This window comes from Leptosomus discolor, chromosome 1, assembly GCF_034619465.1.
Source record: "Leptosomus discolor isolate bLepDis1 chromosome 1, bLepDis1.hap2, whole genome shotgun sequence".
In the NCBI taxonomy this organism is placed as follows: Eukaryota; Metazoa; Chordata; class Aves; order Leptosomiformes; family Leptosomidae; genus Leptosomus; species Leptosomus discolor.
The window spans coordinates 98198078-98222576 of NC_141391.1; the positions used below are offsets into that span (position 1 = coordinate 98198078).

The 24499-nt window shown below is 42.1% G+C and overlaps 1 protein-coding gene across 1 annotated transcript in view; it reads right to left on the reverse strand.

Moving 5' to 3' along the window:
* PKNOX1 (PBX/knotted 1 homeobox 1) overlaps window positions 1-22316 on the reverse strand; it is a 47062-nt gene extending 24746 nt beyond the window's left edge. Inside the window, exons 1-4 of the mRNA XM_086477575.1 lie at window positions 22259-22316; window positions 8905-8987; window positions 3527-3628; window positions 665-792 (exon numbers count right to left, since the gene is read on the reverse strand). Of these exons, the coding sequence (XP_086333701.1) occupies window positions 665-792; window positions 3527-3577 (179 nt within the window). The 5' untranslated portion in view covers window positions 3578-3628; window positions 8905-8987; window positions 22259-22316. The remainder of the gene's footprint in view (window positions 1-664; window positions 793-3526; window positions 3629-8904; window positions 8988-22258) is intronic.
* Window positions 22317-24499: the final 2183 nt, after the last annotated feature.

Below are 24499 nucleotides of genomic sequence, written 5' to 3' on the forward strand. Positions count from 1 at the left end.
AATAGTATCCGGGCTGTACTCAGAGGCCTCCTATGAAATCATGCTCAGAGCAGAAGATGATTTTGTTAGCATAAGTCTGTAAACGAGTGCATACATTTTTCTGCTTCAGGTTTTTGGTTTGTATTTTTTTTTTAACCTGCAAATAATTCCGTCTCTATAATGTACTTAAAGTGAAAGAACATTTAACCTTATCAAAACTAAGCATACTGCTTAGCACCACTTAACACTGGAAAATCTCAAATCAGTGTGTTTATGCATCAACACTTAATCCAGTTTGAGCTAATTACTGGGCAATAGATTGTTATACCTAAAGAAAAGATTGACTGAATAATAAAAATAAAATCTCACATTAAAGATAAAAACTACAGTATAGCAAATAGTGACTATAGTTTAACAGTCTGAGTAAGTAGCTTGGTAAATTTCACTTGTGCTTTAAAGGCAGGCACCTTTAGAATACCCTTTAGAACGATGCTGAAACTGAAAATCCCACAATAAAGGGAAGTAATTTTTTCTCGGCTGAAGACTGACAGCTCATTCTTTCCCTGCAAACTGCTGAGACAGCTAGCCAAGAGATCACCTGATTTTAAGCTACTTATTGTTAATAATAAAATAAAATTCCTCTATCCTTTACCCTTCAAAAGATAGAACACGAGTCCATTACTACCTGTAAATGGCCTGCTTGTCTGCATCCATTGGAGTCTGAGATTCTACAGGGGCAGGACTCACCCCTTCTGCATCAGTTTCAGAGCAGTTGGGATCTTGTTCAGTTTTTAACTCTGTTACTACTTGCATCTGCAGAAAAAGAGTAAGTTATAAGCAAATATGTATGCTTGACGTAAAATAAGTCTGCTGTTTTCTAAGGAAATAGCAATGCAAAGGGCTAGTAAATTGCCAGAAGGCTGGTATGACTTGGCAGTTACACAAAAAGTTGTAACAGTAACAAAACCCCTCTTTTAATCCTTGACACTTTTTGATGGGTAGCGTAAAGGTCACTTCAAGTTTCAGCACTCTGCTTTAAAATGGGAATTGGTAAATTGTTAAAGCATTTTGTCTCTGAAGTGATTATTTTTGGAAGAGGCTAGCAAAAAATAGGAATTATTTTGCTCCAAAAAAATATGGGCATGTCTGCATAAAAAGCCTTCAGGATGAAAACAACAGAAACGAAATTTTCTACTCTTAAGTTTTCTTTATTTTTACTGTACATTATATCAAGGTACTGAAATAAAAGAGATCCTGAAGTTTTTCCTGTCCATTAAAACGTACATTTTCTTACGAAGAACTGAAATACTCTGTGTCCCTCCAATCTTTCTACTATGAGGAGCATAACCTCCCCTGGCCTTTACCACTCAAATTTACATATTGTAATAATAAATTATTTTAAGAATATCAAGCTACTGGAGAAAAAAAATCAGTAACTGCTTCTACAAATCCATTTAACACAGTTACACAATCTGCCACCACTAGAAAAACAACATAGAACCACATCTTCTACCCAGGACCTCCTCAATTGCTCTAGAGCCTGATAATGCCTTTGGGGTGCTTTGAAGGTTTTGAAAGTGGTTTCCCCATCACCTCCAGCTAAATATCTTTCAAACTAAAAGGTCTTAAAGGAACCTGACCTCTAGAAGTCATAATTTCCACCCCTCAACCCAAACTCCTTGGTTTTCTCCCCTTTGAGCACTAGGAACATCTGTACAAAGACAAGAAGTCACTGCAGTATTTTCTTCATACTTTAACCCTACCAAGTTTTATCTCGAGTAGAGAACAGCCATTGTTCTAGACATCACCAGGCAGCCAGAACTGACACCTGCAGAAGGGAAGTGCACAGAATGCAACCCGCTGCCCTCTTTTCCCTGTGAGATGTACATATCACATCGCTCACAGGAACCCTCCAAAAGGAGAGCTGGTCTCTAGAAACTATTAGAGAACCTGACCCTGACAGAATTTACTCTGTTTCCACACAGCATAAGCAAAAGGAATTTATACTATTGCAAACAAGAAGTCTGAAAGAACCAAAAGGTTTGTGCCTTATTGCCTGCTCGGGCCAAGCCACCTCCTAGTCAAATCAGAAACTAGAAAACGCCAGTGTATCCTACCCAACAGAGCAGCCTGCTTTGCAAAAAGCTTCCTCAGCAAGCATAGATGACTTTTAAGCCAGAATGCTTGCAAAAGAGATGCAACTAATGGGCTCATTTCTTGGCTAATGACAAGAAGGAGGAGCAAAATAGAAGAGGATGACTCATATAAGTGATTATAAATGTTGAGCCATACATCTGCAGTGCTTGAAGGGAGAGAGCCTGTTCAGTTCGGGCTCTAGCTCAGTAGAAGGAAGAAATAGCTCACTTAAAACTGCAAGCTATTTTCTGTGGGTCACTTCCAAACTACTAAAGCAGCAGACACCCAAATTACTTATCTTGGTCACTGAGAACTTAGAATACAAAACAAATATAACGAAAATGCTCTCTCCCAATCTGTTCTCTAAAAAAACATGTATTACTTTCAGGGATGTGTCACAGGATGGCATGTATTGCTGGGGGAATAAAGTAAAAGGTGTAAGGTAGGCGAAAGGAGAGAGAGAAATTAGAATTGCAATAGAAGAGGCAAACAACAACAACAAAATCAGTAATCCCAGATTGCATTCAGATAAACATCTTTTTATCAGAGATGGGAAAAATTGCTGATTTTCTTCTGACTGTTCACCACTGTTGCCATCTGCTGACAGAATTACTTGTATTTACTGCTTAGGGCTGACACACAGTAATGTAAAAACGGGTTTTCAGAGTACAGGCCACACATACTTGTCTCCAGTTAACAGAATTTTAATTTAGCAATTCAAATTGTGGCATTATACAGCCTGTTGTGAAAAAAAGAAACATCATGACCAGACACATCCGAATGTTTCAATATTCTAGCTGTTTGTTAACAGAAGCAAGAAACTGGAAGTCCACTGACCACCTCTGTAATTAGCAATTCTAATCAATAACCTCATTAAAATTGTGCATGGTCATTAAAATTAATTTAAGTATTTTATCAGTTTTCAGCCTGCAGCATTATTGCATCAACTTAAATGTAGTCAAAGTAGCATACAATTCTAGATAACTAAGTTTATCCTTCACTTGCTGAAGGCCAACAAGTCTATGACCGCGTAAACATCATCTATCTACTGTAACTGCAGACACATAAGAATACCAAAATACTACACACACAAAACATTACAGATGCCTATTTGACTTTCCTAAAAATAGGAACATTACAGCACACAAATAGTCTTGAGCAAATTCAGAAGAAATCCCCTTATCTAACTACTCTTCCAGAATTTAAGCAAAGTCATGCAAAGATTAGCTAAGCCTTTAATAAGTACCCAAGTATTAAAGAATAGCAGCTTATCACTTTAAAGATCTTGTTTTACAAACAAGCACAGATACTTAAACAATGCCAAAGCAGGCATTAAGGAAAAAGTCACTACCTTGTTTCTCATGCTAACCGTACTTAGTTCACAGAGAAAAAAAAAAAACAACACACCTACCTGTTGTCCATCTTGATAGTTGTCTATACTTAATGTCTGTGTTGCCATCATGGTTAATAAAACATTAGTTATGTCAAATCATCATAAGTATGACCAAATACTCTTTAAAAAAAAAAAAAAGTCAATTACAAAAGTGACCACTTAGAAATCAGTTTTAAAAGATGAAAAAAGACAAAGATTTATGCACATCTCCGCCCAAAAAATCAGCGAGTTTACTGACAATGATAGTTACATGCATTTTCTCACTCAAAAAAAAAAAAAAAGAGATGGAAAACACAATAGGTTTCATCAGCAGAAAGTTCACTGTAGCATTTCATATTTTAATGTAAGATTTTTAATAAGAGGCTCAGGTTCTTGTACATTCACAAACTTCAAGTAAACTTTAGCGCTTATTTTTTCACTGCTTAACTAACGTATTCTAAGGCCATACATAAAATATAGAAACGAGCAAAGATATACGTTTCTGTGTTTTGAAAAGGCTAACAACACCCTGAACATTACTGTAACTGAAATACTAATAGTCTACAACCAAAGCACCAAAGTGCTAAGGAATACTCGATTTACCTACGAGTATGAAAATCCCATATAAGTTAGGGCCCAAAATTACTTTTAGAAATCAAAGTCTCAAATCATTTTTGACATTGGGAATCTACCATGCAAGTCATTTAAAACTCAACAAAAAATATAACAATATCTAACAACTTTAAAACAGTTAGGCCAATGTAATTACACAGTTTCAAAAGTGACCTAGGAATTCAGAATTACAATTTTCATAGACATTTCATACCTAGGGAAATATTAATTTTAATAGGATTTCTAACACAAGTAAATTCCCTCTAAGCATTAGCTGGAGTTTGGTGCCCAGATGAGTTAAACTTTTTTTTTTTTTTTAAAGGTAGACATCCAGTAACATTTAAAAAAAAAATAGCATAGCACCACCACCAGACAAGAGTTTATCCATCAAATATTGATTTACATTTAATTTCCTTGCCAGATTAGCAGCCATTACAACTGAAATCACATAATTCATTAAGCTATTACCATTAAATATTACCATAGAACTCCATTTTCCTTGACACGTGGGAGTCCTAATGTTTAGCTACTATAAAAAAATATTCATATTAAAAAAGACAACACAGTTCACATCTTGAAAAAGATTACAACCAGGTATTAATTCCAGGGTTTCTGCTCTCTTCCACTTATGTCAGTATTGAAGAACTAAGTTTAAGAATTTTCACCAGTTCAAGATTTGAAACAAAACCTTTTTTCTTTGTAATATGTTCAATCACTACAGATTTGTCTACTATTTTTAAATCTTTCCCTCACCATTATATACTACTACAGTATATGGCCCTTTTTGAAGAGCAATTTTTACATTTCTGGATATTTTCCCCTACATATTCTAATAGTCTCAAGTAAACGTTTCAGTTAGGAAACACAGGACAAATTTCAAGATTCCCTTCTTTGTTTACTTAACAGCTTCAGGCACAGAGACAAACCTAACTCCTCAGGACAAACCTCAAGCCTTACTTTGCATCAAGTTCTACTCAAAGTACGATTCCTAAGCATTACTGCGGCTTTTATTTATTTATTTATTCTTAAAAACAGCTTTAAAGACCAGAGAAGTTCACCAGGATGATGTAAGCATGACTTCCTTTACAAACTAGGTTATTGACTTTACTCACTCATGCTTAAACAGAGCTGTTACTCTTTGGGAGCCTATGCCATTTTACACACACAAAAGCACCTTGGGAAACACGAGCAGACAGAGCAGGTCTTGGTTCTGGCATTGGGTCATGTGCTTGCAGAGCTGAACAAGTCTCCATCCGTAGAAAACAGCACATATCATCTTCAGTAGTTTGTGGAACACCAACTAAAAGGTGCTACAGTTTGGGAACTCCTATGCTACAGCAAGTTTTTCTTAAGAATACAATTTATAGAAGAAAAGAGTAAAGACTGCATTTAGAGTTTTTCCAATAGCTTTAATGAAAGTATTTTCTGGTTCTAGTTTGTCTTTATAGAACACCGGTTTCTCTTTCTTTGAAACGCCAAAAATATTACCGATTTCTTCACCAAAATACAAAAAAACAGGAACAACACAAATGCACTGACTGATACAAGCACTTCAGATTTTTCATTTTTTTATAGTTACAAATAATTTAATGTTAAATCAGCATTTGCCACAATAGCAAAGTGAGATACCCTCCAAATATTTAAGGGGACACATTCTAAACCATCAGCCCTGTAAGCATTTGCCTTACATTCAAACACTTTCTTTCAAAAATGGTAGCTTACAACTAGGGCATTAGTGTCTTTCTGTATGTAGAGAGTGAAACGACACAGACAAAATGCTGCTTTTCTTCCTTCTCAGAAGGCATACATTTAATTTCTGACTGTGACTACCCTCAAAATAAACGTAGAACAGTTGAACGTAGAATCACAGAATCACAGAACAGTTTCGGTTGGAAGAGACCTTCAAGATCATCGAGTCCAACCTTTGTCCTAGCTCTATCAACACCACTAAACCATGTCCCTAAGTATGACATCTACCCATCTCTTAAACATCTCCAGGGCTGGCAACTCCACCACCTCCCTGGGCAGGCTGTTCCAATGCCTGACAACCCTTTCAGTAAATAAATTCTTCCTAATGTCCAGCCTGAACCTCCCCTGGTGCAGTTAAGGCCATCTCTGCTTGTTACTCGGCAGAAGAGACCGACCCCCACCTCGCTACAACTTCCTTTCAGGTAGTTGTAGAGAGCAATAAGGTCTCCCCTCAGCCTTCTCTTCTCCAGGCTAAACAGCCCCAGGTTCATCAGCTGTTCCTCATATGAGACAAGCTCCAAATCCTTTACTAGCTTGGTAGCCCGCCTCTGCACCTCCTTCAGCACGTCCGTGTCCTTCTTGTAGAGAGGGGCCCAAAACTGGACACAGTACTTGAGGTGAGGCCTCACCAAAACTGAGTACAGGGGAATGATCACCTTCCTACTCCTGCTGACTATTCCTGATACAGGCCAGGATGCCCTTGGCCTTGTCGGCCACCTGAGCACACTGCTGGCTCACGTTCAGCTGGCTGTCAATCAACACTCCCAGGGCTCTCTCTGCCTGGCAGCTCTCCAGCCAGTCCTCCCCAAGCCTGTAGCGCTGCCGGGGGTTGAACAGATCAACAAAGAAAGAGTAAACATGATTTAGAAGTTCCTCACAAAACGCTGTTAAAGAAATTGTTTGGCTGTGGAGGAAAGATAAAGTTCTTAGTCAGAAATGAGGAAATAAGAGGTAAAACAGTAGAAGAGGTAGAATGTCTTAAGAGTTAGCAAGGATGTGAGATCATATCAGTGATGCAAAGAACAACATGGAGAGGGAAGCAACAAAGATAACCCAAGTAAACTGGTGAAGACAATAGGACATGGCAAGAACTTCTGGAGAATCAGACAAGCTGACAACCCTTTCTTCCAGATTTCCATAAGGAAGAGACATTCCACATCTGGAAATCCCTCAGGCCTCCCAAAGGAAGAAAGAAGTGCTTAGCTTTAAGCTAGATCCATAGATTATTTAATCAAGAAGGACTTTTGCCCTATTCTCTCCCAGGGGAATGGCTGGAATGAATTCTACACGGGTATAGCCTTTATTTCCCGTAAGACCTTCCCCTCTGACTTATAATTACCGTAGAAGACGATTAAGCTATTAGGCAAGATAGCAACTGATGAGATTTTGTGAAGACAACTACTGCAAATCAAGAAGAACAAATTGAGCTAATCGCATACTTAAATTGAGGCAATTAACTGAGGAATTACTTTGGTTCACTAAAGAGAAATGTCTCCTCATTACCCAGTACTGGTAAAAAACAAACTATGTTAAACTTTAAGAAAAATAACTGAAAAGGTATTTACACATTTGGCTTTTATAACCTAATTTAGGATATAGCATCCAGTTCTAGTTAGCAGATACACAGCCTAAGCAGATGTTCACCCTGCAAACAACGATGCTAGATGAAGCTGGTTTCGCTCCCAGATGTTTATCACTGCCACCCTGCCAGAGCTAATTACTTCCACAGCTCTACCACTGAGCTCACAGAACACATGAATCATTTCTGATCCTTTTTACATAAAGTCGGCCAGGCTAGTGCAACCCGCTGTTAAAGGTGGCTAAGATGTAAACCAGCTGACTTTGTCTGAAGCACATTGCCGTGCACTCGTACAACCCCTGCTCCTGGCTGACCTATTAGTGTGGTAATTTCTGGCTCATGTGTGGCGATTATCAACTCACAGCAGGACCATCTTTAACCAGCACAGCTATACCCAACACTATATGGCCTAAGGTATCTGAAGTGAGCCTAAGAACATATGACTTCTGGGCAACTTAGCTTTAAAAATGCCAATTACTCTCTGTTAAAGAAATTGAGAGCAGAAGGAAAACTGTGCATCTGTATTATATTCAAAGAGTTACAAATAACAAAATAACCCGAGGCTCAGAGAGTCATGTTCTGCTTCATGCAGAACAGAATTAACTCTCGTTCTATTTATTTTGAAAACAAGGTGTGAGGAAAACCCAAGGAAATGTTTAAAGTCATCCAAACTGGAAGCTGACATATGAACTGCAATCAGAAACTCCATTGATACCTGTGGCAAAAGGGAATTCACAAAAGCATTGTGTTCTGCAAAACAAAGTGAAAGGAAAAAAAAAAAATCAAGTTTTTATAAAAAAATAAGTATGAAGGTAAAATGTAGAGTAGAAAGGAAGCTAAATTAACAGGCATAATCATAATCAGAAATGTGGAGACTGTGCAAGTTAAGGAGTATCTAAGAGAAGAGATTAAAGGTGAGCTGAATCGTGTACACAAAAGCGATCATTTAACATACATCATTCCTCACTTGCTCTACTTACTCCTTCATAATTAAGCGCAAAGGGACCACCCAGTAACGTTAACATAAAGTCCAAGTAAGCTGTTGGAGTTCAGTAGTATCATTTTTAACATATACAGGCTACAACAGATGTTTGTAAGAGATATAAATAGTTATGCTTCAGGGTATAAACTAACCACTAACTCTCTTAGGGTTGTGAAGAAACTACCCAACAGACTCGTTAACAAGTAATCATTCCTTCTAATTTTCCCCTATATGCATTCCTTTGAAGCCCTTCAGAGAGAAATGGACAATTGGCAGATTCAGCATGGCTATTTGTTCCTTCTTATTCAACTTTAGTCCTGGCACTTGCTCCATAACACAGATCCTTCTATTCACATATAAAGTTAAAAGGAAACAAAAATCAAAACAGCAAGCCTGTTTGGCACATGAAAAGCATCTAGAACTGCCTTCACTTTTCATCAAAATACATAATGGTATTTGCTTCCAGGGCATACTGGCTGCGAGAAAGCTGCTCACCCCTTTCCTTCAATGGGTTGAAGAAGACATTCTATCGTTCCAGCAGAGCGATCCCACTGATGTACAGTGTAGAAGACAGAAACCTAAAAACCAACAGAGAAATGTTCAGAAGGAGAAAACAACATGGAATATACTTCCTCAGACTGAATACAACTAAAGTAAACATTTTTGTTTATTATGCGGTTCCCTCCCCAAGTTTAAATAAACTGACAGGATTTTTTTTTGTATGTTTTGCAATTTTTTTTTTCCATTTTTAATAATCTCTAATCACTCCCTCTACCCCACACTATTAAACTTTCCCTCACCTTACTCCATTCATTCTCCACATTTATCTTTGTCTTTGCTGACACCTCTAACAGAAGGCTATATTTGGACTGCTAACTCACTTGCTGTCCAACCTTCACATTTTACTCTCTGGCTCAGTGACTGTCTGCTTAGGCTAGAGAAGACACATCCCAAAAATAAAACTACGAAACGCAAATAAGAATAATTCATCAGTGTTGTAAAAATTAAGCGTGAAACCAAGAAAGGTGAAAGCCTTTTTTTAAAAAATTAAAATCTCCTTCATAATCATGCTGTGATTTTACCATGGAACGTATTTTAATGATGGCTATGATCAAGTAATCTACATGATAAAAACTAACAGACTATTGGAAGGGGTGCGAGCCATTGTCAGGATCACATGTTCTGTGAAGACAGGTTCTGCTATAGGATTATTCAGCAATTTTAAAATTTTTAAAAATTACCACTTAAATTTACTTTAATTATATTTAATAGCACCTGTTTGATATATTAAAGCTACTTTTAAAAAACAGTAATGATGGGGAAAGCAAAGTAGTGAAGACTGTGAAAATGTATTTAGAAAGCACAACTGCTAAAAAGCGTTAGAAAAAGCCTGCAAAACTATCTCAGGGGAAGTTCCAGACACTAACGTTGCACAAAGGCCATCTAAAATGATATGATGGCTAAAACACACAGCTGAGATCTTGAATCGGATTATCTCTCTTTCTCACACAGACAACATTACTGTACTCCCAGTTTTGCCAGAACTGGAATGAACGTAATTCCAACATTTTTGAAAGTGCGATGAAGCTGGTATTTGGATTTGAGAACCAAAATTTATCCATGCGTGCTGTAGAAGTAATGTTTTTCAGACAAGTTCACAGAAAAATAAAATGCTAAGGGCCACTCAATATAGATGCCACCTCTGGTTCATGAAACTTAGCTCTACATGAGCAAAGAAGATACTCTGAGGAGTTATAAGGCGGTATAAGCTTCAGCCATTGGTTAGAGATTAAATACTGAGCTAGAAGGAGTTTCAGTCCAAAGGGATACACCTGGTCCTGAAGCCTCAAGGGGGCAGATGACACATTCAAACTTCTTACCACTTTCTCTTAAACTGTCAAGGACCTATGTCCTCAAAGAATGGGCTTCTCTCATTTTTGCAGCTTTTAATTCTGAGAAGACAGTGTACCCTCTTATTCCCTTCTCTGCATGCTATTTATTGTCTATGACTTTGGGACTCATTTTCACCCACCTCAACTTACTGGGCTATTTTCAAATAGAGGACTTCTCACTATTCGTAACATCTTCTGAACGTAGGTCACTGCCAGACAAATTTGGATTATATATCCCTTGAATCTGCTCAGTCATAAAGAAAGACTGCTTTGCCATTGCAAATCTGAAAAAACTGCTCCCTTCATTCAGAAACAGCTGCAGCAAAGAACCGATTGTGCCACTGCTGCCAGATCTGGTCAGTCAAAAATATTTCATGTATGAAGAAACAGCCCTTGCCTGCAGAGCCTTCAGCTGAAACTGAAGGCTCTGCAGGCAAGTTTCTAGACAGCATATGAGATATCAAGAGCAGAAAGAAAAAGGTACTGAAGAAATGCAGGCCCAGGTGAAAGATGCTGCAGAGGAAAAGATTTGGCTGAGAAGGAGCCAGAAGACATCTTAGTCATATTGTCTTCTTCCAAGAGACACTTGACAGCAAATAAGACTAGAGTCTACCCTAAAACATATCGGACAAAAAAACAAGAAAGACCTGAGCCTGCAGGTCATGTCCTCTTGCGTACCTCAGTGGGCGGAAGAACAGGGAGCAGATGCACCCGTTAAAGGATGGAGAAACACCAAGGCACTGTGAAGGCTAAACTTGGAACTGCTATTGCCAATCTGATTTTTCCTTTTATTCTTCTTGCAGACAAGCTTTACAGTCATGTTATCATAATAAAGAAGATACCTAACTATGAAACCAAAACCAAGGGCAACTTGCTTTGTCACTTAAAAAGCATATCATGATTGAAGCTTTTACTACAAAGTAAAATACAACCTTGTTCATTCAAGCACAGAAGAACCCCGTTTTCAGCCATTCTCTCACTTTGCACATCAGCCAGAAAGAAACAAAAGACCTATGCATACATTCACATATACAAACATTAGCAGACATTAAGATCAAGATACATTTATGTTTTTACAGATTAAAATAATAATAATGAAGCAATATGTAGACTGTATATGACAACATGCCATCAGGGATTCATTCTACCTTTGCTGCAGTGGTTATCTTTCTCCATCAACCTGCCTACAAAGAGACATTCAGTAAAATTAAGACAAACAAATCAATATGAAGTTGAGGCATACAAGTTTATTAAAACTGAGCTCAATGAGAACGTACTCCTCATTCAGCAGCAAGGTGGTTTCCATTTCCTCTTACTTACTTACAAAGTACAGTCATTATTCAGAATATTATACTTTTAGAAAGATAATGTTCCTGTTCAGGAATATAACACCAGCCTCAGGGAGTTGTGCTACACAGATACAGCTAAACAGTTATTACAGAACAGCTATGCTGTCAATTTCGCTGGGAGACAAGCCCTGAAAAGCCACAAAACCAGTTTTAGGTTGCAGTAAAATGAGATTGACTTTGTGTCACTTTTTTCCCTTTATTGCTTGTTGGTGCAATAAAGTTATTTATGTATTAATCTTGATGAATATGAGATTACGTTAAAAAAAAAATGAATGACTATTATGCTTTAAGAAACAGGCAATTAAAAGTAAACCCCATCACTGAAGTTAAATTTCTTCAGAAATACAGGTTGCACTACAAGCTATCATCAACCTTTCTTTGCCTGTAGGATTTTGAGCACATATACTACGTAACACTGACTTTATTCAGCAAGACCTCTCCGACACTAGATATATACTGCTTTGTTGTCCCATTAATCTTTCATAGCATCCTCTTCTCGTATCATCCCATTTCAGAACTTAACAAGCCATACTAAGTATTTATATCACAGACTATCTTCCAAGCATCAGCACACAACGTCACACAGCATGACAAACAACAAACTGCCTCATGAGAAGACTTGCGTTCCTTTAGCAATTTACTTTTCGCATAAACTCCGCTTTCAGTATTCTAAAGGAATTCTGGAAATCCTCCTATTTGCAGGTATCAAGTATGAAAGTAGTATCATAAAAAACGTGCCCCTTGACAAGCTAAAATTGCACATGCAATAACTAATAAAATGGATATTAAGATGCGTAAGATAATATGAATTACTCAAGGCAGAACAAAAAAAAGCACAATCAAGGGCATCTAGGCCTTTTGAAGATCTTCAGCTCCTTAATCCTGCATACACCCTTTGTGTTTACACCAGCCTATTTCTTGGGAAGCAGGCATAACCATGGTTCATGTAATCACCAATTTACCACAGCGCTTCTTAACAACAAGGAAGAGAAAGATGAGAAATTCTATCCAATCTAGTCATAAAAGAATGCCACCTCAGTATGCTAGGTGTCCTGCCTCCAGGTAGCTCTTGGCATCACAGAAAGAAACCTTCAGGTTGCTCTCCTACCTTCTGCAAAAGGAAAACCTTGTTCTTCTATTAAGAGATTCTAAAATTCAAGAAAATTCCTGCAGCATCTCAGTTTCTCCTACCCATTTCACACAGTAGTTTGACCCTGCTTTATTAGCTCCATAAAGTAATAGTAAGGAATTAAGGGGACTAAACAGAAATTTTGGTAAAAGGAAAACAAGGAAACCTCCCTTCCTTAATTGCTCCAAGAGTTCTGAGGGATCAGGGTATCAGGGAGGAAAAACACTTCCCATCACTCCCTCACCCATCCCCAATATTCACACAGTAAATGAAGATTCCTTTAGGGTTGTTTTTCTGTATTCTTAACACAGCAAACTGAAGGGATTTTTATGGTTCTTGCTTGTGAATCCTAGCATACACATTGTGAACCCTCACACATACCTGCTCATCACAGGACAGAGAAGTGGGTTTTTTCCCCTCAGTATTTATCCAGTGTGCTGTCATTGTTACATTTTAGATCAAAAATCAAGAAGATCACGTAGTATCTACCTTGCTCCTACCCTGGTAAGAGGACTGCATTAGAAAGACTACCAAAAGCCCCCTACGTACCAGAGGACATGTATCAGCAGTTCCATAGCTGGAACTGATTCTGGTACAACTTTCCTACTTAATAATATTGAATTACTTTTTCAAACACAATTTCATTTTTAAAAAATTAAAAACAACAACAAAAAAAACCCCAAAACAAAAAAAAAAAAAAAGAGACCCCAACCCTCCACATTTCCCCAGCGTTCCCCACATGGATGAACAACAGGTTTGCGTATGTGTGCAATTCCATTCCTTTGCCACTGAAGCCTTTGGAATATCCACACGAGCATATAGTGAATCTCTTACTTCTGGAGATGCTGAGACACTCATTTTATCATATCCTTCCAGGCGAATTAAACTGAAGCAATAGGAAATCCTATTTTAATCATGCTTTGTATCAACATCCAATAAACTATGACTGAAGTTAATCTTGTTTTGGGTTTATACTTCGCGGTTTCATAAAGAAGACACAGATTAACCACCAATCTCACTATGCCTTTATTGCTGTTGAATACTTTACAATGTTAGCAAGCAGTTTACGTAAGCATATGTAAGTTTTCCAACACTTTTATTATAAGTTATAAAACTACAGAAGTTTCTTATGATTCTTTCTATGAAAGACTGAATTCCTAATGCTACCAAAATACAGTTAAAGGATGAAGAGTTTTATTTAACTAATAACTGCATTTAAAATGGACTTAAAATAATGAACGCATTAAGAAAATCCCCTCTACTCATTTTTGGCATTTAAACACTTCATCAAGATTAAAATGTTCTATTGTCAATTATTTCATTTTTATGTCCTTTATGATTTCAGAAATAATGAGTCTGTCAATGAACCAAGCATTAACTTGGACCAGCTGAATAAACTAAAGAGACACAAAGTCCTGGTCCTGCAACCCTCTTTCAAATCCAGTTTCAATCGGTCAGTAACTTTTCCAGAATCTTCCCTCTTTGAACTCCTAACGTGAACAACTTTGTTTTGCTTCTAACTGTAGCCCTGAAATGAACTGTTATCTTCTTTTCAAAATCATGATTACATAAAAATTCTTCCTTTCCTGCTCCACTTTTTCCACAACTCTTTAGCAATGGTGAGCCAGAAACAATCAGTTCAACTCGTTTTTGCAAGGAAGACGTGGCATGCGTTAGCCTCTTCTGTTCCGGCTGCCAACACTCTTCGCACTCTTACTTTTCTACCCACGTTCTTTCTGCTCTTCAGCCTCATACTACCCTTCCCCATTGTTCCTTCCACACCAACGTTCAGCTTGTCCTCTTTCTCACCTCTTGCCCTCTCTTGTTCCCCCCACTTCCGACCAGCTGTAATTTTGCTAGCACCATCCTTTTCAGGTTCTCAGGCCTACTGCATTTCCACGAAGCTTCCATCTCTGTTCCTCACCTCTCCCTGAACACCAGTCTTCATCCCTCCATGAGCAGGACTGTGGCCTAAGTGTTCTGGGGTTGGGGGAGGAGCACAGATAAAGAAAGACTACTTAGGATTAAACTTACCCATCACCTACTGCTGTGGGATGCATCATGCTTAACTACTTGGTCCAGATGATGACTGCACAGTCAGGTGACATGCCAAGGACCAACACACAGGAAGATACTTGCGTTACATGGACTATTCAGATACTTTAGTTAATAAATTTGCAGAGTAACATGCACGAAACAGTTTTTCAAGAGCTTATGATTTGTTGGAGTTTCTCAAGGAACAGCCATGCACTCTGTGTGAATGCTTACACTCTCCTTCCCTCTCTCCTCTGCAATGCTAAATTCCAGAACTCAAGTGTTCATACGCTCTTAAATAAGGCAAACAAGCATTTTTTCCCCACTCTTTTAACGTATTTACTTTCTCTTAAAAGTAGTTTTCAAAATGCTGAGTCATCTTAGCTTAAAGTTTCAGGAATAACCCTGCTCAAACGTATTCATCATAGCAAATTTCACTATGACTAAGAAATAAGTTACTGAAAACAACATCTCAAAATAAAAAAATAACCAGGTAACCTCACTCCTTGCATCGCTGCTATCATCACTACCACTGTGCCTAGGAAGATCATGGAACAGATCCTCCTAGAAGCTGTGCTAAGGCACGTGGAGGACAGGGAAGTGATTCAAGACAGCCAGCATGGTTTTACCAAGGGCAAGTTTTCTCCTAACTGACCTAGTGGCCTTCTATGATGGAGCGACTACATCAGCGGATAAGGGAAGAGCTATGGACGTCGTCTATCTGGACTTCTGTAAGGCCTTTGACTCGATCCCCCACAACATCCTTCTCTCTAAATTGGATAGATGTGGATTTGAAGGATAGACTGGTGCATGAGGAACTGGTTGGATGGGCACATCCAGAGGGTAGAGGTCAATGGCTCGATGTCCAAATGGAGATCAGTGACAAGGTGCATCCCTCAGGGATCTGTACTGGGACCAGCAATGTTTAATATCTTCATTACTGACAGACAGTGGGATCAAGTGCACCTTCAGCAAGTTTGCAGATGACACCAAGCTGTGTGGTGTGGGTGACACACCTGAGGGACAGGAGGCCATCCAGAGGGAACTGGACAAGCTTGAGAGGTGGGGCCGTGCAAACCTCATGAAGTCCAACAAGGCCAAGTGCAAGGTCCTGCACCTGGGTGGGGGCAACCCCAAGCACAGATACAGGCTGGATGATGAATAGATTGAGAGCAGCCCTGCGGAGGATTCAGGGGTGTCGGTGAATGAAAAACTGACTATGAGCCAGCAGTGTGCGCTCGCAGCCCAGCCAGCCAATCACATCCTGGGCTGCATCAAGAGAAGGGTGGCCAGCAGGTCAAAGGAGGCGATTCTCCCCCTCTACTCTGCTCAGACCCCACCTGCAGTGCTGTGTCCAGCTCTGCATCCCCCAGCACAAGAAAGACATGGAGCTGCTCGAGTGGGTCCAGAGTTGGGCCACAAAGATGATCAGGAGGCTGGAGCACCTACCCTGTGAGGACAGGCTGAGAGAGTTGGGGTTGTTCAGCCTGGAGAAGAGAAGGCTCCGGGGAGACCTTATAGTGGCCTTTCAGTGCTCAAAGGGGGCTACAGGAAGGGTGGGGACAATTTTTTTAGGAGGACCTACTGCAATAGGACAAGGGGTAATGATTTTGTACTAAAGGAGGGCAGATTCAGACTGGATATAAGGAAGAAATGTTTTACACTGAGGGTGGTGAAACACTGGAACAGGCTGCCCAGAGAGATGGTAGAAGGCCCATCCCTGGAAACATTCAAGTTCTTCAGAGGCTCTGAGCAACCTGATCCAGCTAAAGGTGTCCCTGCTCACTGCAGGGGGGTTGGACTAGATGGCCTTTAAAGGTCTCTTCCAACCCAAACCACTCTGTAATTCACAGAATCACAGAACAGTAGGGGTTGGAAGGGACCTCTGGAGATAAGCTAGTCCTACGCCCCTGCTAAAACAGGTTCACCTCGAGCCGGACACACAGGACTGCATCCAGGTGGGTTTTGAATATCTCCAGAGAAGGAGACTCCACAGCCTCCCCGGGCAGCCTGTTTCAGTGCTCTGTCACCCTTAATATAAAGTTTTTCCTCATGTTCAAGCGGAACTTCCTGTGCTCCAGTTTGTGCCCGTTGCCCCTTGTCCTGTCACTGGGCACCACTGAAAAGAGCCTGGCCCCATCCTCTTGACATCCACTCTTCAGATATTTATAAGTGTTTATAAGGTCCCTTCTCAGTCTTCTCTAGGCTAAAGAGCCCCAAGTCTCTCAGCCTTTCCTTGTAGCGGAGATGCTCCAGTCCCCTCATCATCTTAGTAGCCCTCGGCTGGACTCTCTCCAGTAGCTCCCTGTCCCTCTTGAACTGGGGGGCCCAGAAGTGAACACATGATCTATGATCATGACATGGGACACATAAAAATGGGCTAGAACACATATAAATTAAGTGATCATAGACTGACCTAGAAGGTCTTCAGTTACAAAAACATACAACATAGCACACACGTTTTTGTCCCCCTGTTCTCTAGGGATGTTAAGCACGTATAAAGCTCCAATTTCTGTCTTATAATTGCCCCCATTTCCTCTGAATATAAAAGACTTGGACTCTTAGTAGTAAGTATTATAATATCCTTTTCCCTTTGTTTTATTTGCTATGTAATTCGAAAAAAGCTAAGCAGGATGTGAAGTATAGCCCCATTTCCTACCTTCTTCTGTCCTCAAGAAAAAAAAAAAAACACAGGCAATTCTAAAAGCTAACAAATAAAATATAAACTGGAATCTGGTGGTTTAAAAAAAAAAAAAAAAAAGGATTAATCTTTCAGTTCACCAGCAGTAAGCTATCATATTCTACTTTTTTTGCCGGAATTTACTGTCAGCTGCAGAAGATGACGGTTACAGACCTATAGGTACAGCAGGCTAAGGGACAGCGCATGATTATCACAGTCAGTTCACTCCCATTTTCCAAGAATCACCTTTTGACTACATACTTAAATGGCCTTCCTGTTTATCAGCAAACACGTCTTTTATACACATATGTAGAAAAAACCAGGAACATCATGGCCTGGAGTAGTTGCTACATTAAAAACAAGCAAGCATGTTCACAAAGAAGGATGATAAGCAAGCATGTGACGACAAGGAGACCTAAGTTTTATTTCCACTTCTAACACCAACTTCCTTTTTGCCCTTCAGAAACATATACAACTTGGTATCCCCACGCTGCTGGCAGGGGAACCACCAACTTCATAAAAGCACGTCAGTGCTCCACTACCAACAAAGACTGGTATTTCCCAGATTCTTGGTGTCGTTATTTTATTTTCTGCCCCACCGGTAGTTCCATTTGATGATACCCACATTCCACAGTTACGACATGAAACAATCTTACCAAACGAAGTGAAGAACCTGCTAACAAACGTGAATACTTTGGCATTCAGTTATCTCAGGGAGAGCTATAATGGTCTGGGTAAAATACTTGGGTAACAACTGGCACCAAGTAAGCAAAGGAAAAAACCCTATCAGCAGCTTTTTTTCCTTCCTCTTGGAATCCTCTTGCTCAGAAGAGCGGTAAGTTGGTTCACATTTTGTTCAGCACTGAGCTGTGGTAAAATAACCCCCCCCCAGAGACTTATCATTTGTAAACCTACAGACTCGTTTAACAAGTGAGACTGAAGCAACCAGCTGCTACAAGAGAGATGTAACGTTTGCGGAATTTCAGATTTCACACACACAAAAAATAAATCCGTCTTTCTTACACCAAAATAAAAATATTAATCTGCTTTATTCACGTGTGTGCCAGTTTTGCAGAGATAACAGTTGGCTCCCAGACCACTACATAATATTCTGAAATACAATTTGGACTACATCTCTCTTCATTCAGGACATTAACAGAGCCATTAGAACAAGCAGTTCCACTATCACAGTAGTGGTTCTGTGGATCATTCACCCTTGGCCGTTAGTACAGGGCCTAATAATAGCAAGAGAGTTATTCTTTTCCAGGAGATGGAATTGCTCCTTAACACTTCTAAACTTGCTGTGGTAGCAATCAGAATTATTATGACTTTTTTACAGCACTGCATCTACAGCACAGGGAAAGGTATGAGAAAAACACAGTCGGAAAGCAAAACTCTGAAAGTACAGCTTCTAGATGACATACCCATTTAATACAACTGAGGTATTTAGAATAAACACATACATTTCATTCATTCTAAACTCCTTTCGGTTGTACTAATGGAAGACTGCAAGGACTTAGTTCTAATTCGTTATTTTTACATTCAACAGACAATCCGAATCTTTAAAATGGGATCTAGATTAAGAAAGAGCACAAATCAAGGCTGTAAGGTACTTAATACTAGACTAACACTTTACACGCCAAAGCGAAACTTCCAAATACAAAATAAAACCCCAAAACCAACTGTAACAACAACATACACAAAATGTGAAGAATTCGCAGCTTTCCTATTTGCACATAGGAAATGGTACAAGATAAATTCCAGTCGAGCAAAGCACTTTAACTACATGATAATAAGGCCCACTTCAGATGAGACAAGTATTCGTATTTAGTTCATGTAGAGAAGGATACACAGGCACAGATAAAAAAAGTTGCATGCCCCAAAATCCCTCAAGAGATCAATGACAACAGTACCAGTCTTCAAAGCCTCAGTGCCGTGCAACAGCCTCTACACTACCTGACTTTACCCGCGAATGAAGTAAGCGGTGAAAAGCACAGATCCATTTAACGGCAGCTTAAGTTAAGAAAATGTGAAACCTACACTGAAGTTCTCCTGTGGCTACTTTAATCATACAATGACAAGAAAATATGTAAAGCAGTAACAGTCCAAAAATATAGTATACACTTCATAAAGTAAACTGAAGATACATTAAAAAAAAAAAAATACATCGGAACTACTTATTTTGGATAGATTACGAATAAGGACATACCAAAAAGTGTGAAATTGTTTCTTCAAACTGAATAAATGTGAAATGTTTTGGGTTTTCTTCCTCACAAGTTTTCAAAAACTTAAATGTAATGGTTGTATATGTTTACATACAGACTCAGAAAAGGATAATTCTACATTTTTATTTTCCAGAGCTATTTAGGAAATGCAATCAAAATGCATTTGCTGTTGCTTGATACTCTTAGCAATTACATGGTCTGGAAATAGACAGAAGGGTTTCACAACCATTTGTTTCCTGGTTTAGTATAATCCACAAATTTGTCCATGCAGCTAACAGGGACTAACCAGGACTTGTTCTTAAACAAGACTTCAGCGCTCACCCAGCTGCAGAAGCTGTATGACTACAACTACATGCGTGTAACTGAAGTGATATAACCCCATAGCACAGGCAGACCATGAACAGTCACATCCTGCAGAGGAAAGGGAACAACCTGTAAATGTAGTCGGCGTACAGAGAATGGCGAGGTGCATAAACTTCTTAAGCTACAGTTGTTACAATTCCCCTCATCAGACAATCTACACTGGCAAAACTTTGTGCAGAGCAGTCCCAAGAATAAAATTATGAAATAAAAGTACTACGAACTAACTATATGTGCATGTTTTTGTAAAGATTAAGAAAAAATTATTTGGATTATTTTTAAAAAAAAATTAGATGAGACATTTAGCACACACTGAAAATGATCTACACCCTCCTGCTGTCCTCCATAGGATGCTGGCTCAAGTGTTTTCCAACATCCCCAGACCAGAATGTATTGTCCATGCTCCCTATTCCTGTCATCTGTTTAATAGAACACACAGATCATATTCCAAATAGGGACAAGGACAAAAATGAATCTTGCCTGGACATCTCTTAACTGCACGTGACAAAGAGAAAAAAAAAAAAAAAAAAAAAAGTAGTAATTCATTGCATGGCCTAAAAATTCACTTATAAGGGGTGTCACACCAGATCTGGAGTCTCATTCTCCCTCCCAAAACCATACTGATTACTTACTTAGACATAAAAGGGGGCACAAACTGCAGCAGCAGATTAAAAAAAACCAAATACTGTGACTGTGTCTCTAAAATTATATTGTATGTTCCCATTTAGGACAACAGAAAATATAAAAGAAATTTAAAAAAAAAAAAAAAAAAAGATAGTGATAAACTATACAGAGAAGTGTCACATGGACGTGTTAACTACTTATGCTGTTAACTGATGAACTCTGGGCCATACAGCTGGCGCTGTGGGAATGAGGGAAAGCTATCCACTACTCCACCGAGACCCGGGACATGTGGCTAATTGAGGCAATATTTCAGGATAAAACCAGCACTTAATTTATTATTGTTTACACACATCATAAGCAGGGCCTCTGGGCAACGTCAAGTTTCAGCTCCTAATTGCGGCTGTGTAAACACTCAGGAAGCCTCGGTCTTAGGTGTCAAGAAGCCTCTACTCGTAACCGAGCCAGGAGACAATGAGGTCACATCAAAAATAAAGAGAAGAAAAAAAAAAAGAAAAAAAAAAAAAAAGGGGAAGACACCACCTCACGCCGGAACCGCGCACACTGCCCCAAGTGCCGGCGCTGACAGGACCTGCTTTCTATGAATAAGTGGGGAGGCGGGAGGGGGGGGGGGGGGGGGGCGAAGCACGGGCAAAAACGCGCCAGCCCCCGCTCTCCCGGGGGCCGGGCCGGGCCCCGCCTGACCTCGCCGCCACCAGGGCCGGGGGCAGGGTCTGGGGGTCGTCACCCCACCACCACCCCCGCCGGTACCGGTTGCTGTCAGCAGCACCCCCCGCCCCCGGCTTCCCCCCCCCCCCCCCCCGCCGCCCAGGGGCCGCACCCAGCCGGGCCGGGGCAGGTGCGGAGGCGAAGCAGCTGCCGCGACGGTTTGATCCCCGCCATAGGGCGAGGGCTCCCCGGGCTGGGCTGGGTCGTGCCGGCTCGGCGGGGCTTGGGGAGGCGGAGGCGAGGAAGACCCCGGAGAGCCCCCGCCGGGCGCTGCGTTCTGCTCTGCTCTGCCCTCCGCAACACCCCCCACCCCCACCCCCCGCGAAAGGAACGGCTGCCAACGCGGCGCTGGCCCTTTAAATATCACGTCGCCTCCCGTCGCCCCCTCTCCCTCCTCCTCCTCCTCCTCCTCCCGCCGCCGCGTTCCCTCCGCGCGGCGCCGAGCCGCGTCCCGCGCTCCCTCCCGCCCCGTCTCCCCTCCCCGCGCGCGCCCGCGCGGCGCGCGCCCCCACAAGAGACAACGGTTACACGGCGGCCGTTCCAGAATTTTCCTCGCTCCCCCCCCCCGCCCCCCTTTCCCTTCCCTTCCCCTCCCCGCGCCTGCCCGCCACCGCCCCTAACCCCCCTCTGGGCGAGTCGCGGAGTGTGTGTCTGTGTGTGGGGGGGGTGCCCCCTCCCCGCCTGACGGGCTCGCCCTCCCGCTCCTTCCCCAACCACCCCCCCCCGGGTCTGGTGGTACGCCTGGGCCCGGCCGGCGGCGGCGGCGGCGGGCGCGCCGTGATGGATGGCTGGCTGGCTGGTTGGGAGCGGGTTTGAGTGACAGCGCTTACCTGGGTGCCAATCTTCGTCACACTGACAAGCGGCTGCAGCAATCGGGACCCGCACCGCCGCGACACGCGTCACCGCGCACACACGCACCCGGCCAATCGCCGGCCGCGCCGCCCGAGACGACACCACGCCGCGCATCACGCCTCATCAATATTCACCGCGGTGGGCGGGGCACGCGCCGGCGTAGGGAGGAGGCGAGCGGTCGCCCCGCCCCTCTGCCACAGCGGCGGGGCGGGGCGACCGCCCGCCCCCTCCCTACGCCGGCGCCTCCCGGCTCACGCTCATGAATATGGAGGACGAGGGCGGGGAAGCCCGTGCGGACCCGGCCACGCCCCTCCCCCGGGTCAGGGGAGGAGGGAGGCGAAACCACCTCCTCGGGGGAGCTGAGTGGAGGAGGGAGATACCAAGTGGCTCCGCCACGGAGGGGGGAAGAGGACAGGAGCTGTGAGGGGGCGGCCCCCCGCCGCTTCTCCTCAGGCAGGGCCCGCTGCTCTCCCTCAGGGCTGCGGGCGGGAAGGCGTGCCCGGGAAGAGCCCTTGAGGCTGGGAGCCTCGGTGGAGGCAGCCGGGGGTCTCACTGGAGCCGTCCCCGAATGCTGTAGAGGCCTGCGTCCCAGAAACTCGGCGGGGGGAAGTTCTCCTCAGCCTTGAAACGCAACTGCCCGGCGAAACTGCTCGGCAGATCCTTTGCCGTACTGTGACCCTTCCTCCCCCAAAGCTGCTCCCGCCTTCCTCCACACCCCGGCCCCACTGTGTGAGGACGGACCCTGCGCTGCCACCAGCATACCCCCAGGATCCCGCCCTGAGGTCCTGCCATGATCCGAAATGAAGGTGCTGGGTACAGATGTCTGTCTTTTACTGAAACTCCGCTTGGAAGAAGCACTATCCCAGCTCTTCCCTCGTGTTTTACCACTGGTAAATATGCCCTGTTGCCCTAAACTGCTCTGCAGGAGCAGGAGTATCGGGGAGATGTGCTTTCAGACAGATGAGTGCCTTGTGGCTTCGCCATTTTCCTCTTGGGATACTTTTAAAAGTTTCTTGCAGATTCTCTGCTGTACAAAAGGGCTTGAATGCGCACCTTTCAGTCGGGTCACTTAGGTGATCTGTCATCTCTACCTCACTCCTCATTCTTCTGAAAGATCATCTTGGCAACCTCTTTCTTTGAGGGTAAATGTTATCAAGGTGGGGAAGAAGCTGATAGATGCAGAGCAAATCTCGTTTTAGGAAGCTCAGCTCACAACCAAAGCAGGTTTAGTTGCAGGTTTTGTAATCCCTCTGCAGAACAGCAGCTGGGAATCTACCTGATTCTCCCGTACCCCAGTGAAGTGGGACTGCCCTACATTTTTTTCCAGGTCCATGGCACTCTTCCCGTTGGTTTAACTGTAGCAAGCCGCCTAGTTTGTTTTGTATACCACTTTCCCGGGCCAGGCCACTTAAAAGAAGATCTGGCTACCAGTCTGGCGATAGAAACAGCTACTTAAACATCCCTGCAAGCCAGGTCTGCCTTCAGTCCTCCGAGCATAGCTGCTGTGCCAAGACCCTGCTCAGCCAACACAGTTGCTCTCGGTCTTCAGGAATCTAGTCACTCTGTGCACACTGCCACCATTTGTCCACTAACAAAACAGTCGTTTCAGCCTCTCGCTAGACCGCCTGGAGCCGTTACAGGAGTTCATTTTGGAGCCATTTTTCCCCGTACAGTCAGAACCACGTGGACATCAGGCTTGGGAACAGAGAAGGAACTTGTACACCTAGCAGAGAGGGTGGGAAAGAAAATGAACTATGCTAATCCAGAGTGCTCAGATGTGTGAATCGGGTCTCAAAGTTCATGTGAATGACTTGTATAAACAAGATTTTTTTAAAAGTACAACTCTCAGTTCGTCTTACTCACAAGAGCCTCTTTCTCTATTTCTGCTCTTGCACCGTGTAACAATGCTTCTAACAGAGTTCCTGTGGCCAGGCTGGCTTCTTCTACCACAAATTTAATCTCTCATTATCCCTGACACATTCATTAGTGACACATTCACTAAACAGTGCTTAAAATTAACTGGTTCCCGTGCCCAGACCTGCCTCTTCTTCAAGCTGGATTCTCCCTGCAAACCCTTTGTTCTCCTTCTGCCATGCCTGCACTTCTTTGGATAGGAGTTCACCAATTTCTTCTGAGAAAGTGCAGATTAAATTCAAACTAATTTAGTTTCTGTTTAATCTCTTCTCCCAGTGATCTTCAAAGCCTTTGTTGATCCCTTT